At 45.0% G+C, this 17,437-nt stretch overlaps 1 protein-coding gene across 2 annotated transcripts in view; it reads left to right on the forward strand.

The window, feature by feature from the left end:
- LOC137384626 (histidine ammonia-lyase-like) overlaps positions 1-16,847 on the forward strand; it is a 38,939-nt gene extending 22,092 nt beyond the window's left edge. For both annotated transcript variants that reach the window (XM_068058769.1, XM_068058770.1), the window contains 3 exons: positions 41-149; positions 1,916-1,985; positions 3,478-16,847. In XM_068058769.1, coding sequence (XP_067914870.1) covers positions 41-149; positions 1,916-1,985; positions 3,478-3,579 — 281 coding nt within the window. In that variant the 3' untranslated portion in view covers positions 3,580-16,847. The remainder of the gene's footprint in view (positions 1-40; positions 150-1,915; positions 1,986-3,477) is intronic.
- Positions 16,848-17,437: the final 590 nt, after the last annotated feature.

Genomic DNA, 17,437 nt, shown 5'->3' on the forward strand with positions numbered 1-17,437 from the left:
GTTGAAAAGTTAACTCTTGTGGAAACCATTTTTTTTCAAGTGCTTGCTATCGAGCTCCTTGCAGCATGTCAGGGTCTTGAGTTTGTGCGGCCATTGCGCACAACAGAACCGCTGGAAAGGGTCTATGAGCTGGTTCGCTCAGTAGTCAAGTAAGTTTAAAAATTCTGCTCAAACTAAAATGTTTAGACTAATAAGGCATCAGTGCTGTTTGTGTGCCACAAATGAAGCATTTCCGCTCTGTTACTGGCTTCTGTTCTGCTGGTCACAGTAGACACACAGAGTGAAAGTCGTCTTTGGGAAATGGATAAGAGAATGGGGTGCAGTGTAAAACAGGTGGGCCCCATACAGTTAACGCCCATTTTCTTTGTGAACCTGGGTTAATACACTCCAGCTCCCACACCAGAAAACAGTGTGTGGATATGTTGGAGAGGGTAGGTTTGATAGCTGCATTCATTTGCTGAAGCACTGCTTTGAATCTGGTGAAATCCTGACCAGTAGCCAAGAGAGGTATATTTTTAATGTTCTTTGTTTTGCTATATCTTCAAATGATTTTGATCATATCTGAAGCAGACTTTTTTTGACCAATCAGCAACCTGTCTGAAGCTGTCAGAGAAGAGAGCCAGAGATTATGAGAAATGACTATGTAAGATTAACCAGCGAATGTTCTTTTGAGCTTCAGTTTTACATTGAGTGATGTAGGAGAAGCACCAATGTTGGTTTCAATATGCCAAGGGCAATAGGAAATTAATTGCTGCAAATTTATGATTTATATTTAATGCTAGCTGTTTATTGGGTTACTGTTTAATAAATTAGTCTATTGGTTTGTAGGCTAAGGCACAGTTTTGTCTTCTGTGTGTTTAGTAACGAGGTTGAGAAATGGCCATCAGCCTCTGACAAGTTCACCCCACCTTTTGTTGATCTCTTGCCCTTGAAGGTGCCCGTCCTTTGCCCAGCTCCTGCCAGAGACAAAGACAAACACTGTGAGCCAATGCCGAAATCTTCCATCAAATTCCTCTTCAGCCCCTCACTGGTGATCAGGCTGGCCCCAAACCTTTTATGCTCTGAAATATAGTGTCTTACCTTCCATACACCACACGATCTCATTTTGCACAAAGTGGCAGAGCTTCAGTCTCAGTCGCACCCCTAAAATCCTCTTCCTCCGAGAAAACTGCAGTCCCAGCTTCCTCCATTTGAGTCCTATCTGACCTTTCACCTCATACAATTTATCTACTTACCTGTTAATGCTTCTTATTGATTTTAAATAGCTGGATCAGATCCCCTTTAAACCTCTGTTTCCACAGTAAACCCAACCTGAAGTTACAAAGTCCATCTCCTTAGCTCCATGATCTTCCACCATTGTTGTTCTCCTCTGTGCCCTCCTAGGGGTATATCCTTCCTGAGGTTAGTATGCTAAAATTCTATATAGTACTCCAAATGTAGCCTTATATAACCAGGTTGTTGTGGCCCTAGTTTTCTACTGAACAATCCAGGCCCTGTTCACTTTCACCGTCCATTCCTGACACTGGATTTGAACCTTTAGCTATCAATGATCATACACCAGGACTCCTTCCTTATTCCTGTTGACTTGTATCTGCTCATGCCAGGCTCGATAATCATATCCAGTGCACCTCCAACACAGTATCTTTTTCTCCTCAGAGGTTAAACCCATTGGCCTGATGGAGTATTTATTCTTTTGCCTTTCCACAGTCAAGGAAACCACATAACAAATCCCATAAGCCTAAATGCAGCGATGATTAGGCGAGGAAAGGGTTTGAGGAAACTTTGTGATACTGAACACCAGGAAAATATCCAATACAAAAAAAATCTTAACTGCTTGTAGCAAGAAATGGTGTTTTCACTCATCTGTGGCTTGTTCCTTCAACTTGCCCTGCTTTTTATGCTTCTCCTTTTACAGGCCCCTAGTTAAAGATCGATTTATGACCTCAGACTTTGAAATGGTTCGGAGGCTGCTGGCTGAAGAAAAGGCAAGTTATTTCAGCTACAGATGCCACGAGGGTTTACAGACATCTTGGCCATGCTGGTTAATCATGAAGCGATGCATTTCCTCCCATGACTAAAACTGACCGAGCAGATTGGCCCCCTGTTGTAGAAAGAGCCTGATTTTTCATTTCCAAATGTGTGTGACCCACAACATTATTTGTACGTCTGGACATCAAGGTTGGAAATCCACACCTGATTGTCACAGTCTGTCTTGTGTCTTTAGGCATAAGACCACCTGTTGGTTCATAACATCAGTGACTTGCATCATACATTAGACCTGAATTCCTCACCCGCCTTTGCTCGACCTTCTACAGATGGCAAGTTGCCATTTTTCAGCTCGGTTGTCCAATGGATACACAGTAACAGGGGAGGTGTCCAGCTCATGGGAGAAAGTGTTATGAACAGGAATTATTTTCCAAGTTTGTGATGTTGGCAGGAATCCCATCCACCAGCCAAAATTATTGGCATAACACAAGTGTGTGGGATGGAAACTCAGCTCAAGGCTGTGATTGTCGATGGGTCAGTGAGATTGCCCATTGACAAAATGGCCTTTGTTGCAGGTGTCAAACTGTGGATCAGTGGTAACAGACTTACCTCTAGGACAGAAGAGTGTGGATTCAATCCCCACTTGAGTCCATTATCCAGACTCATAGTCCAGTGCAGTACTGAAGGAGTGCTACACAGCCAGAGGTGCTGTCTTTCAGATGAGATGTTAAAATGAGGCCCTGTCTGTCCTCTTGGATGGATGTAAAAGATCCCATGGCTCCATTTCAAAGAAGAGCAGGGGAATTATCCCCAGTGTCCTGGCTAATATTTAACCCTCAACCAACATCACAAAAATAGATTATCTGGTCATTATCTCATTGCTCTCTGTGGGAGCTTGCTGTTCGCAAATTGGCTGTTGCATTTCTTACATTACAACAGTAATGACATTTCAAGAGTGCTTCAGGCTGTGCCGAGGCTGTGAAAGGTACTATATAAATGCAAGTCTGTCTTTTCTGTCTGACAAGCAGGCCAGCCCTATCATCCCATGTGTATGCGTGTGTGTGTGTGTGTGTGTGCGTGCATTATGTTCTAATTTCACTATGAATGCAAGTTTTATCCAGAATCCATAATGCTGATTAAAATCCCCACTTAAATCTATCTTCCACTGTAGCTATGGATTTTACAGTTGGGATTTACTGATGCACTGTAGCTGGGTGATTGTAATCTACAGTGGAAGAGTTGAAAGGTCAATGGGTCAGATTGCATCCTATAGAGGATCACGACAGCTGCCATATTGAGTAATCTTAGGCTAGATAGTTTGATGGCACATCATATTATCTCCTGGATTTGCAGCAGTGATTGAGAAAAGTGCCAGCAAATTGGTGTGGGAGTTGGGTTCAGCTCCATCCCAGTGACAGGCAGAGAAAGTGATTCTTAACTAATTCGTCAATGTTGGTTTAACTGTGTATCCACAACGCTTTCTGTTCACAGGTTTGGCAAGCAGTAGAACCCTATGTGGAACACTACAGATTAGTTCAAACACCAGAACAGCTATCTGCTTTAGTGACCGCAGAGTCCAAAGGCTCCATCTGAACCAGTATGATAAAACATGATTTGATGTGATCAAATATAAGCAAGAAGTGACTGAAGTGTTCAGCTTCTGAAAAGACAAGAAAAGGAAGGCAATCAGCCTAAATATCTCCCCTTACCATAGAAATCATTATCTTCCCATCACACCAACTTCCTCTGGAATGATTTCTCAGTATTTGCCTCCAATACCAGACCCCATTCCAGGTATTAATATTGAAAAAATAAATTAATTCTCAGGATGTGGGCATGGCTAGAAATGTTGGCATTTATTGCCCTTTACGAGATGCCCTTGAAGATGGTGGTGGACATTCTGCTGTCTATGTGGTGAAAGTACACCCACACGTTCTCTTTCTGACATCATTCCTGAACTTCTCTTTTCCCAGTTTGTACTTATCTTGTAATCACAGTTTAAATTGAATAATGCTTCAGGTTAACCTCATTCCTTTCCAGTTGAATATCTCATTTAAATAAAGCCACTCTCTGTCACTAACATTTTAAGGCTGAAGGTTTTTCTAACCTTTCTTATTCACTCTGATCTCTGACACTAGGAACATAGGAAATAGGAGCAGGAATAGACCATTCGGACCCTTGAGCTTGCTCCACCATCCAACCAGATCATGACTGATCTTCTATCTTCTTGCCATTTTCCCATATTATCCCCATATCCCTTGATATCTTTACTATCATAGAATCACAGAATTGTTACAGTGCAGAAGGAGGCCATTCAGCCCATCGTGTTTGCAATGGCTCTCTGAAAGAGCAATTCCCTCAGTTCCATTCCCCTGCCTTCTCCACATAACCCTGCATATTCTTCCTTTTCATATAACAGTCTAACTCCCTTTTGAATGCTTCAGTTGAACCTGCCTCCACCACATTCTCAGGCAGCACATTCCAGACCTTAACCACTTGCTGCGTGAAAAAGTTATTCCTCATGTCACTTTCGCTTCTCTTACCAAATACTTTAAATCTGTGCCCTCTCATTCTCGATTCTTTCAGTAGTGGGAACAGTTTCTCTCTATCTATTCTGTCCAGACCCCTCATGATTTTGAATACCTCGATCAAATCACCTCTCAGCCTTCTCTTCTCCAAGGAAAACAGTCCTAACTTCTCCAATCTATCTTCATAACTGAAATTCCTCATCCCTGGAACCATCCTCGTGAATCTTTTCTGTGCTCTCTCCAATGCCCTCCCGTCTTTCCTAAAGTGCAGCAACCGGAATTGGATGCAATACTCCAGCTGTGGCTGAACTAGTGTCTTATACAAGTTCAACTAACTTCCTTGCTCTTGTACTCTATCCCCCTATTAATAAAGCCCAGGATACTGTATGCTTTATTAACCGTTCTCTCAACCTTTCCAGCCATCTTTAATGACTTATGCACATATACACCCAGGTCCCTCTACTCCTGCACCCCCTTTAGAATTGTACCCTTTATTCTATATTGTCTCTCCAGGTTCTTCCTACCAAAATGAATCACCTCACATTTCTCTGCATTGAACTTCATCTGCCACCTGTCTGCCCATTCCACCAACTTGTCTATGTCCTTTTGAAGTTCTACACTATCCTTCCTCCTCACAGTTCACAATGCTTCCAAGTTTCGTATCATCTGCAAACTTTGAAATTGTGTCCTGTACACCAAGGTCTAGGTCATTAATGTATATCAACACTGATCCCTGGGGAACTCCACTACAAACCTTCCTACAGCTGGAGAAACATCCATTAACCACTACTCTTTGTTTCCTGTCACTCAGCCAATTCCATATCCATGTTGCTACCATCCCTTTTATTCCATGAGCTACAGATTTGCTCACAAGTCTGCTGTGTGGCACTGTATCAAATGCCTTTTGAAAGTCCATGTGCACCACATCAACAGCATTGCCCTCATTAATGCTCTCTGTTACCTCCTCAAAAAACTCCAACAAGTTAGTTAAACATGATTTTCCCTTAAGAAATCTATGCTAACTTTCCTTAATTAACCTGCATTTGTCCATGAGACTATTGATTTTGTCCCGTATTATTTCTTCAAGAGGTTTCCCCACCACTAAAGTTAAATTGACTGGCCTATAGTGCTGGGCTAATCTTTACAAACTTTTTTGAACAAGGGTGTAATGTTTGCGATTCTCCAGTCCTCTGGCACCACCCCCAAGTCTAAGGAAGACTGAAAAATTATGGCCAATGCCTCTGCGATTTCCACCCTCACTTCCCTCAGTATCCTTGGATGTATCTCATCTGGTCCTGGTGTTTTATCCACTTTAAGTACAGACAGCCTATCTAATACTTCCTCTTTATCAATTTTAAACCCCTCTAGTGTCTGACTTACCTCCTCTTTCAACATTGCCTGGGTCGCATCTTCTTCCTTGGTAAAGACAAATGCAAAGTATTCATTTAATACCTCAGCTATGCCCTCTGCCTCCATGTGTAAATCTCCTTTCTGGTCTCTAATTGGCCCCACTCCTCCTTTTACCACCCTTTTACTTTTTATATGCCTGTAGAAAACATTGGGATTTCCTTTAATGCTAGCTGCCAGTCTCTTCTCTTGCTCTCTCTTTGCTTCTCTTATTTACTTTTTCACTTCCCCTCTGGACCTTCTATATTCAGCCTGGTTCTCGATAGTATTTTCCACCTGGCATCTGCCATAAACACACCTTTTCTTCTTTATTTTAATCTCTACCTCTTTTATCATCCAAGGAGCTCTGGATTTGTTTGCTCTAGTTTTCGCCTTCGAGGAAACGTACCTCAACTGTGCCCAAACTGTCTCTTTTTTGAAGGTATCCCGTTGTTCATCAGTCAGTTTTCCTGCCAGCTTTTGACTCCATTTTATTCGCCCCAGCTCCGTTCTTACCCCATTGAAGTTGGCCTTCCCCCAGTTAATTATTCTTACCCTGGATTGCTCTTTGTCCTTTTCCATAGTCAGCCTAAATCTTATGATACAATGATCACTGTCCCCTAAATGCACTCCTACTGATACTTGATCCACTTGGCCCACCTCATTGCTAAGAACCAGGTCTACCAGTGCTTCCTTTCTTGTTGGACTAGCAAAATACTGTTGCAGAAAATTTTCCTGAACACACTCTAGAAACTTATGCCCTTCACACTACTATTATCCCGGTCTATGTTTGGATAATTAAAGTCCTCCATTGTAACTACCCTATAATTTTTGCATCTCTCTGTAATTTCCTTGCAAATTTGTTCCTCCACATCCTTCCCACTAGCTGGTGGCCTATGGACAACACCGAGCAATGTAACTGCACCTTTTTTGTGCCTTAGCTCTTGCCAAATCAATTCTGTCCTCAACCCCTCTGGGACATTCTTTTTCTCCAGCACTGCAATGCTCTCCTTTATCAATACTGCCACCCCTCCCCCTTCTTTTCCTTTCCTATCTTTCCTGAACACCTTGTATCCAAAAACATTTAACACCCAGTCCTGCCCTTCTTTGAGCCAGGTCTCTGTTATAGCCACAACATCATATTTCCACATGGCAATCTGCACCTATACCTCACCAATCTTATTAATCACACTCTGTGCATTCACATTAACCTTGATTCAGATCTTATTACTTTCTCCCTTACTCTGACCCCACCTAATAACATACTCGTCATAGATCATAGAGAGAGATACAGCATTGAAACAGACCCCTTGGTCCACCAAGTCTGTGCCAACCAACAACCACCCATTTATACTAATCCTACATTAATCCCATATTCCTTACCATAACCCCACCACCTACACTAGGGGCAAATTGCAATGGCCAATTTACCTATCAACCTACAAGTCTTTGGCTGTGGGAGGAAACCAGAACACCTGGCAGAAACCCGCACAGTCACAGGGAGAACTTGCAAACTCCACACAGGCAGTACCCAGAACTGAACCTGGGTCACTGGAGCTGTGAGGCTGTATTGCTATTCCCTACTCTAGTGCTATCTATCTCCCCCAGTATTCTGTGCACCTTGGTATTCCTGTCTGATATTTTCTCCTGGTTCTCACACCCCTGACAAGTTACCAGTTTTGCTTCCCTCCAATCTGAGCTCCCTCTCAGGTTTCCATCCCCCTGACAATTTAGTTTAAACCCTCCCCAACAGCACTAGCAAATCTCCCTGCGAGGATATTCGTCCCAGTTCTGCTAGGATGCAGCATGTCCAGCTTGTACAAGTCCCACCTGCCCCAGAACCAGTCCCAATGTCTCAGAAATCTGATGCCCTCCCTCCTACAGCAGTTTCTCCAGCCACGTGTTCAATCGCTCAATTCTCCTATTCCTATGCTCACTTATATGTGGGACTGGGACTAATCCTGGGATTACTGATTTTGAGCTCCTGCTTTTTAATCTTCTTCCTAGCTCCCTAAAATCTGCTTTCAGGATCTCATCCCCCTTTTTACCTATGTCATTGGTACCATGGTGGACCACTGGCTGTTCACCCTCCCTCAGAAGAACGTCCTGCAGCCGCTCCGTGACCTCCTTGACCCTGACACCAGGGAGGTAACACACCATCCTGGAGTCACGTTTACCGCCGCAGAAATGCCTGTCTGTTCCCCTAACTAACGAGTCCCCTATCACTATTGCTCTTCCACTCCTCTTCCTCCCCTCCTGTGCAGCTGAGCCACCTGTGGCGCCACAAACTTGGCTCTGACTGCACTCCTCTGAGGAACCATCACCCTCACCAGTATCCAAAATGAATGAGTGAGATTATATCAGTGGACACCTGCACTACTTGCCTGGTTCTCTTAGACTGCCTGGTGGTCACCCATTTCCTATCTGCCTGTCTCTCTCTCTCTTGAACATACTCAATGACTGATCCTCTACAGCTCACTGGGGTAGAGAATTACAAAGATTCACCACCTTCTCAGTCCTAAATGGCCTACCCCTTATTCTGAGGCTGTGTCTCCTGGTTCCAGGCACTCCAGCCAGGGGAAACATCCTTCCTGCATCAACCCTGTCGAGCCCAGTAAAAATTTTAAAGGCTTCAATGAGATCACCTCTCATTCTTCGAAACTCCAGAGAATATAGGCCCAGGCTCCTCAATTTCTCCTCATAGGACAATCCCATCATCCTGAGGATCAGTCTGGTGAATCTTTGTTGCACTCCCTCTATGGCAAGTCTATCCTTCCTTAGGTCAGGAGACCAAAACTCTACACAGTACTCCAGATGCGGTCTCACCAAGGCTCTATACAATTGCAGCAAGAATTCTTTACTCCTGTATGCAAATCCTCTTGCAATAAAAGCCAACATACCATTTGCCTTCCTAATTCCTTGTTGCACCTGCATGTTAGCTTTCAGTGACATATGAACAAGGACATCCAGGTCCCTTTGGACATCAACACTTCCCAACCTCCCAGCATTTAAGAAATACTTTGTCTTTCTGTTTTTTTGACCAAAGTGGATAACTTCACACCTATTCACATTATATTCCATCTGCCATGTCCTTACCCCCTCACTTAGCCTCTCTAAATCCCATTGAAGCCTCTAAACAACTCCCATTCCCACCTAGTTTTGTATCATCAGCAAACTTGGAAATATTACATTTGGTCCCCACATCCAAATTCATCCTCCACAGCATTAATTCTAATTAGGTTTACCCAGTCTATATGTAGATTGAAGTCCCCATGATTACTGTATTACCCTTGTTACATGCACCTCTAATTTCCTGATTTATAGCATGCCCTACATTACTACTACTGTTTGGTGGCTTGTAAACAAATCCTACCAATGTTGGCTGCTTCTTGCTGTTTTTAGCTCCACCCAAACTGATTCGACATCATTGGTCTTTCAACCTAAGATCCTCTCTAACTAATGTACTGATCTCATCCTTTATTAACACCGCTACCCCACCTCCTTTTTTCCCTTTTTGCCTATTCTTCCTAAATGTCAAATACCCTTGAACATTCAGTTCCCAGCCTTGGTCACCCTGCATCCACATCTCTGTAATGGCAATGAGATCATACCTGTTTACTTCTATTTGTGCTGTCAATTCATCTATCTTGTTGCGAATGCTGTGTTCATTCAGATAGAGTGCCTTTAATTCTGTCTTATTATTTTCACAATGTCTAGCCTTATCAACTGGCATGCTCTTAAGTTTGTAAGCTCTTTCCCTTCCTGCCACACTCTTATCATTACCCATATTGCTACCTCGCTCTCTTGCCTTCTCTTCTCTCTTTAAATGATCACATGTTCTCTCACTTGATCCCTCGCCCCACTATTTTGTTTAAAGCCCTCTCTACCACCCTAGTTATAGGACTCACCAAAACACTGGTCCCAGCACAGTTCAGGTGAAGACCTCAGGGCAGCATAGTGGTGCAGTGGTTAGCACTGCAGCCTCACAGCTCCAGCGATCTGGGTTTGGTTCTGCGTACTGCCTGTGTGGAGTTTGTAAGTTCTCCCTGTGACTGTGTGGGTGTGCTCTGGTTTCCTCCCACATGCCAAAGACTTGTGAGTTGGTAGGTATATTTGCCATTGTAAAAAAAAAAAATTGCTCCCAGTGTAGGTAGGAGAATAGAGGGAAGGTAGGGATGTGAGAGGGAAAATGGGATTCATGTAGGATTAGTATAAATGGGTGGGCTGAAGGGCCTGTTTTTAAAAATTATTCATTCAGGGATGTGGGTGCCGCTGGCTCGGCCAGCGTTTATTGCCCATCCCGAATTGCCCTTGAGAAGGTGGTGGTGAGCTGCCTTCTTGAACCGCTGCAGTCCATGTGGGGTAGGTATACCCACAGTGCTGTTCGGAAGGGAGTTCCAGGATTTTGACCCAGTGACAGTGAAGGAACGGCGATATAGTTCCAAGTCAGGATGGTGTGTGACTTGGAGGGGAACTTGCAGGTGGTGGTGTTCCCATGCATCTGCTGCCTTTGTCCTTCTAGATGGTAGAGGTCATGGGTTTGGAAGGTGCTGTCTAAGGAGCCTTGGTGCATTGCTGCAGTGCATCCTGTAGATGGTACACACTGCTGCCACTGTGCGTCGGTGGTAGAGGGAGTGAATGTTTGTAGATAGGGTGCCAATCAAGCGGGCTGCTTTGATCTGGATGGTGTCGAGCTTCTTGAGTGTTGTTGGAGCTGCACCCATCCAGGCAAGTGGTGAGTATTCCATCACACTCCTGACTTGTGCCTTGTAGATGGTGGACAGGCTTTGGGGAGTCAGGAAGTGAGTTACTCGCCTCAGGATTCCTAGCCTCTGACTTGCTCTTGTAGCCACGGTATTTATATGGCTACTCCAGTTCAGTTTCTGGTCAATGGTAGCCCCTAGGATGTTGATAGTGGGGGATTCAGCGATGGTAATGCCGTTGAATGTCAAGGGGAGATGGTTAGATTCTCTCTTGTTGGAGATGGTCATTGCCTGGCACTTGTGTGGCGCGAATGTTACTTGCCACTTATCAGCCCAAGCCTGGATATTGTCCAGGTCTTGCTACATTTCTACACGGACTGCTTCAGTATGTGAGGAGTCATGAATGGTGCTGAACATCGTGCAATCATCAGCGAACATCCCCACTTCTGACCTTATGGTTGAAGGTAGGTCATTGATGAAGCAGCTGAAGATGGTTGGGCCTAGGACACTACCTTGAGGAACTCCTGCAGTGATGTCCTGGAGCTCAGATGATTGACCTCCAACAACCACAACCATCTTCCTTTGCGCTAGGTGTGACCCCAGCCAGTGGAGGGTCTCAGTTTTGCTAGGGCTCCTTGATGCCATACTCGGTCAAATGCTGCCTTGATGTCAAGGGCAGTCACTCTCACCTCACCTCTTGAGTTCAGCTCTTTTGTCCATGTTTGAACCAAGGCTGTAATGAGGTCAGGAGCTGAGTGGCCCTGGCGGAACCCAAACTGATCGTCACTGAGCAGGTTATTGCTAAGCAAGTGCCGCTTGATGGCACTGTTGATGACACCTTCCATCACTTTACTGATGATTGAGAGTAGGCTGATGGGCGGTAATTGGCCGGGTTGGACTTGTCCTGCTTTTTGTGTACAGGACATACCTGGGCAATTTTCCACATTGCAGGGTAGATGCCAGTGTTGTAGCTGTACTGGAACAGCTTGGCTAGGGGCGTGGCAAGTTCTGGAGCACAGGTCTTCATTACTATTGCCGGAATATTGTCAGTGCCCATAGCTTTTGCAGTATCCAGTGCCTTCAGTCGTTTCTTGATATCTCGTGGAGTGAATCGAATTGGCTAAAGTCTGGCATCTGTGATGCTGGGGACTTCAGGAGGAGGCCGAGATGGATCATCAACTCGGCATTTCTGGCTGAAGATTGTTGCAAATGCTTCAGCCTTATCTTTCGCACTGATGTGCTTGGCTCCCCCATCATTGAGGATGGGGATATTTGTGGAACCACCTCCTCCAGTTAGTTGTTTAATTGTCCACCACCATTCACGGCTGGATGTGGCAGGACTGCAGAGCTTAGATCTGATCTGTTGGTTATGGGATCGCTTAGCTCTGTCTATCGCATGCTGCTTACACAGTTTGGTACGCAGATAGTCCTGTGTTGTAGCTTCACCAGGTTGACACCTCATTTTGAGGTATGCCTGGTGCTGCTCCTGGCATGCCATCCTGCACTCTTCATTGAACCAGGGTTGGTCTCCTGGCTTGATGGTAATGGTAGAGTGGGGGATACGCCAGGCCATGAGGTTACAGATTGTGGTTGAGTACAATTCTGCTGCTGCTGATGGCCCACAGCGCCTCATGGATGCCCAGTTTTGCATTGCTAGATCTGTTCGAAATCTATCCCATTTAGCACGGTGGTAATGCCACACAACACGATGGATGGTATCCTCAATGTGAAGGCGGGACTTTGTCTCCACAAGGACTGTGCGGTGGTCACTCCTTCCAATACAGTCATGGATAGAAGCATCTGCGGCAGGCAGATTGGTGAGGACGAGGTCAAGTAGGTTTTTCCCTCTTGTTGTTTCCCTCACCACCTGCTGCAGACACAGTCTAGCAGTTATGTCCTTTAGTACTTGGCCAGCTCGGTCAGTAGTGGTGCTACCGAGCCACTCTTGGTGATGGACATTGAAGTCCCCCACTCAGATTACATTTTGTGCCCTTGCCACCCTCAGTGCTTCTTCCAAGTGGTGTTCAATATGGAGGAGTACTGAGACATCAGCTGAGGGAGGGCGGTAGGTGGTAATCAGTAGGAGGTTACCTTGCCCATGTTTGACCTGATACCATGAGACTTCATGGGGTCCGGAGGCAATGTTGAGGACTCCCAGGGCAGCTCCCTCCCTACTGTATATCACTGTGCCACCACCTCTGGTGGGTCTGTCCTGTTGGTGGGACAGGACATACCTGGGGATGGTGATGGCAGTGTCTGGGACATTGTCTGTAAGGTATGATTCCGTGAGTATGACGATGTCAGGCTGTTGCTTGACTAGTCTGTGGGACACCTCTCCCAACTTTGGCACAAGCCCCCAGATGTTAGTAAGGAGGACCTTGCAGGGTCGGCAGGGCTGGGTTTACCGTTGTTGTTTCCGGTGCCTAGGTCGATGCTGGGTGGTCCATCCGGTTTCATTCCTTTTTATTGACTTCATAGCGGTTCGGTACAACTGAGTGGCTTGCTAGGCCATTTCAGAGGGCATGTAAGAGTTAACCACATTGCTGTGGGTCTGGAGTCACATGTAGGCCAGACCAGGTAAGGACAGCAGATTTCCTTCCCTAAAGGACATTAGTGAACCAGATGGGTTTTTCCAACAATCGACAATGGTTTCATGGCCATCATTAGACTAGCTTTTAATTCCAGATTTATTAATTAAATTCAAATTCCACCTTCTGCTGTGGTGGGATTCGAACCCATGTCCCCAGAGCAATACCCTGGGTCTCTGGGTTACTAGTCCAGTGATAATACCACTATGCCACTGCCTACCCTATTTTGGTGCTGTATGACTCTATGACCATCCCAATGGTACAGATCCCACTTTTCCTGGTACTGGTGCCAGTGCCCCATGAATTGAAACCCATTTCTCCCACACCAATCTTTGAGCCATGCATTTAACTCTCTAATCTTTTTACCCTACGCCACTTTGCTCGTGGCTCGGGTAATAATCCAGAGATTACCTTTGATGTTCTGATTTTTAATTTAGCCCCGCGCTGCTTATACTCCCTCTGCAGAACCTCATTCCTAGTCCTAACTATGTTGTTGGTACCCACATGGACCACGACAACAGGATCCGCCCCCTCCCACTGCAAGTTCCTCTCTAGCCCCGAGCACATGTCCTGAACCCTGGCACTGGGCAAGCAACACAGCCTCCTGGACTCACGCTCTTGGCTGCAGAGAACGGTGTCTATCCCCCCGACTATACTGTCCCCTACTACCACTACATTCCTATTTAGTCCCCCTGTTTGAATGGTTTCCTGTACCACAGTGCCATGGTCAGTTAGCTCATCCACCCTACAGCCCCTGCTCTCATTCATACAAACTGTAAGAACCTCAAACCTGTTCGACAATTGCAAGGGCTGAGGACCCTCCACTTCTACCTTCTAGATCCCCCTACCTGCCTCACTTGCAGTCACTCCTTCTTGTCCCTGACCACTGACCAAATCAGAAGACCCTATCCTAAGGGTTGTGACTGCCTTCTGGAATAAAATGTCCAGGTAGCTTTCCTAATCCCTGATGTTTCTGTAGTTCGACCTCCAGCTCATTAACTCTGAGCTGAACCATCTTGAGCCGCAAACACTTACTGCAGATGTGTTTGCCGTGGATCACACTGGTGTCCACCAGCTCCCAAGCACTGCAGCCACAGCACATCACCTACTCTGCCATCTTTATTATGTGTTAATTATTTTTCTTAATTTATAATAAACCCTATTACTACTAAGCCCCACTATTACTAATAAGCTTTACTTCGACTAGTAAGGTTTACTACTACTAATAAATTTCCTGAGTCTCGGAAGATTCTTATTATTTCACTTCATTATACTAACTCCAATGAAAATTCCTTAGTTGAGATGAGAGAAAATAAAATGTTCACCAACCAATCACTTACCTTCTTTGCTGTACTGTCACACATCAATTTTCTTTGGAATGCTCTGAACCCACAGATTCGCCACCCTAGCTCTTAACTCACTGTTGTCTTAGTTACCCTCTATTTCTGGGAAGCAACTCACATCTTCCACAGCTACTGAAGGCTGAAAAAGGAGCACCTCTTTCTCCCTCGGCACTGAATTCCCACATGAACCAAATTCCCGCCTTCACACGCTGACCGCGTCTCAATCAGGTGACGTCTCCTCTCCCCGCACCCCTTACTCCATGTGGTTTGAAATCCTGACTAGTCTTATAGAACCTGTGAGTCACCAGCTAGCTTAGCTTCCTGATATGGTAATAACACCTACTGAAGCAACTACTTTTAGCTGATTGACCGATAAATGCCCAGCAACACCCTGTTTAACAAGGTACTTTCATTAACTTGAGGTTTGAAAGTTCTACGTCAGAGCCTGTTTCTTAATCTTAAATTGAAACTTGAGGAAAAACTTACCAGAACTTACCAGGTCAACCAAATTCTCACCTTCACATTCCAACTGTGTCTCACTCAGACAAAGTCTGCTCTCCGTGCACCCCTTAATCCCGAGGGACCAGCCTCACGGTTCCTTTCTACATTAATGTTTCCCTTTATCTTCTCTTGTGTCTCATGATACTCAAGTTGTTACCTGACCAGGGCACGGTACAGAATCAGATATTAATCTGCCATCATTAAGACCATCTACTTCCACCTCCTTAACATCGCCCAACTCTGCTCCTGCCTCAGTTCATTTTTTTTTATTATTCTTTGTTGTCCAACCCTAATTGCTCTTGGACTGAGTGGCTTGCTAGGCCATTTTACAGGACAGTTAAGAATCTTCCACATTGCTATGGGTTTGGAGTCACATGTAGGCCTGGAGTTACATGTAGGCCAGACCAGGTAAGGACGGCAGATTTCCTTCCCTAAAGGACATTGGTGAACCAGATGGGTTTTTTACGACAATCGATGATCGTTTCGTGGCATCATTCCTGAGACTAGCTTTCAATTCCACATTTTAAAAATTAATTAATTGAATTTAACTTCCACCAGCTGCTGTGGTGGGATTTGAATTCATGTCCCCAGGGCATTAGCCTAGGCCTCTAGATTACTGGTCCAGTGACATTACCACTAGGCCAGTTGGCTGCTGAAACCCTCATCCGTGCCTTTGTTACCTCTAGACCTGACAATTCCAAACCACTCCTGACTGGCCTCCCATCTTCCAGCTTCTGTAAACTTCGGCTCATCAAAATATCTGCTGCCCATATCCTAATTTGCACCAAGTCCTGCTCACCCATCGCCCCTGTGCTCGCTGACCTACGTTGGCTCCTGTTTGAAAAACACCTCGCTTTTTCAAATTTGCATCCTTGTTTACAAATTGCTACATTGTCTTCCCACCTACCCCCATCTCTGTAATCTCCTCCAGCCCTACAAACCTCAGATATCTGCACTCCTCCAATTCTGGCTTCTTGCACTTCCCCGATTTTTAAAGACTCCACCATAGGTGCCCCTGCCTTCAGCTAGCAAGGCTGTAAGTCATGGAATTCCCTCCCGACACCTCTCCACCTCCTTCCTCCTTTTTTGCTGCTCCTTAAAACCCACCTCTTTGGCCAATCTTTTGCTCAGCTGTCCTAATATCTCCTTTTGTGGCTCAGTGTTGAATTTTGTTTGATAATGCCACCTTAGGGCATTTTACTGTGTTAAAGGCGCTATATAAATGCAAATAGTTGTTGTCAGTTTGGTTTTGCAACACGGTTCTGTTTGGTGATTGCAATGATTTGATGTGGTCAGAGTTGGCGACCTCAACTACTTCAACCTCCCGCAGGTTCAGCATCATTCATTGAGCATACCATCTCTGCACCCACACAAACCCCATCACCCCCATTTTATCCTCCTTAAAATGCATTCTAATTCATTTGCCATCATTCTACTCACATGCAAAATTTGCTTAATCCCTTCTGTAGATCTTCATTAGACTCAATGACCTATTCATCTCCTCACCTGGTTTAATATCTTTGATTTTGACCAATGTGCATTACATTTCTCAATTCAGGCCATTTATATAGATGGACCAGTCGAGCCCTGACACCAATCTCTAGATATTTAGCTCAGTATTGGGTCGAAGTCCAGAATTTGAACATTTGAACCTGTCACTTCCTCCCTTTTAGCCAATTCCTTCCACAAGTCCAATTGAACCACAACCATATAATTGTCTAGCAGCCCTTCATATGGAACTTACTCGAAGACTGTCTGGAAATCCAGGTACACTACAACATGGTGCTCTCAATGTCTGCTCGCATTCTCACTCCCCCAAAAAATCCAGGAAGGTTGGTCAGACCTTTAGCCCCTAAGAAGAAAGGTCTACACCTGTAACACGTCAAATGGACCTGCTCGGTTTTCCTGGATTTTTTGTTTGATTTCAAATTCTCAGCGTTTTCCATTTTTCTCTCTCTCTGTGATAAGAAAATTGGCTCTGTTTATTTGTGTGCTGATGTCTGTGTAACAGGATTATAAATTTAAAAAATACAAAATGTGGTCTATTTGATCCTGCATTTGAGCATGTATTATTTAATCACTATGTCAATGTTTATATGTCTATGCCTGGAGAAGACAATGGAACTGCTCCCTGATCCAATTAACCTAAATGGATTTTGATCACCAGACATTGAGGGCTGAATTTTACCGGCCCCTCGGTGCCACGGGTAGCGGCGCAGGGGTCAGTAAAATGTTGCGGGGAGAGGCCAGCCTCGACCTGCAACATCGAGAAGGGCCCACCGCATATTACCGGCAGCGGCGGGACCTCGGTGCAGCCCCCACCCCCCCCACCCCGTCGCATAGTAGCATCACCACAGCAACATATGGTAATGATTACTTACCTATGCTGATTATGCAGCAGC

This window comes from Heterodontus francisci, chromosome 27, assembly GCF_036365525.1.
Source record: "Heterodontus francisci isolate sHetFra1 chromosome 27, sHetFra1.hap1, whole genome shotgun sequence".
Lineage (NCBI taxonomy): Eukaryota > Metazoa > Chordata > Chondrichthyes > Heterodontiformes > Heterodontidae > Heterodontus > Heterodontus francisci.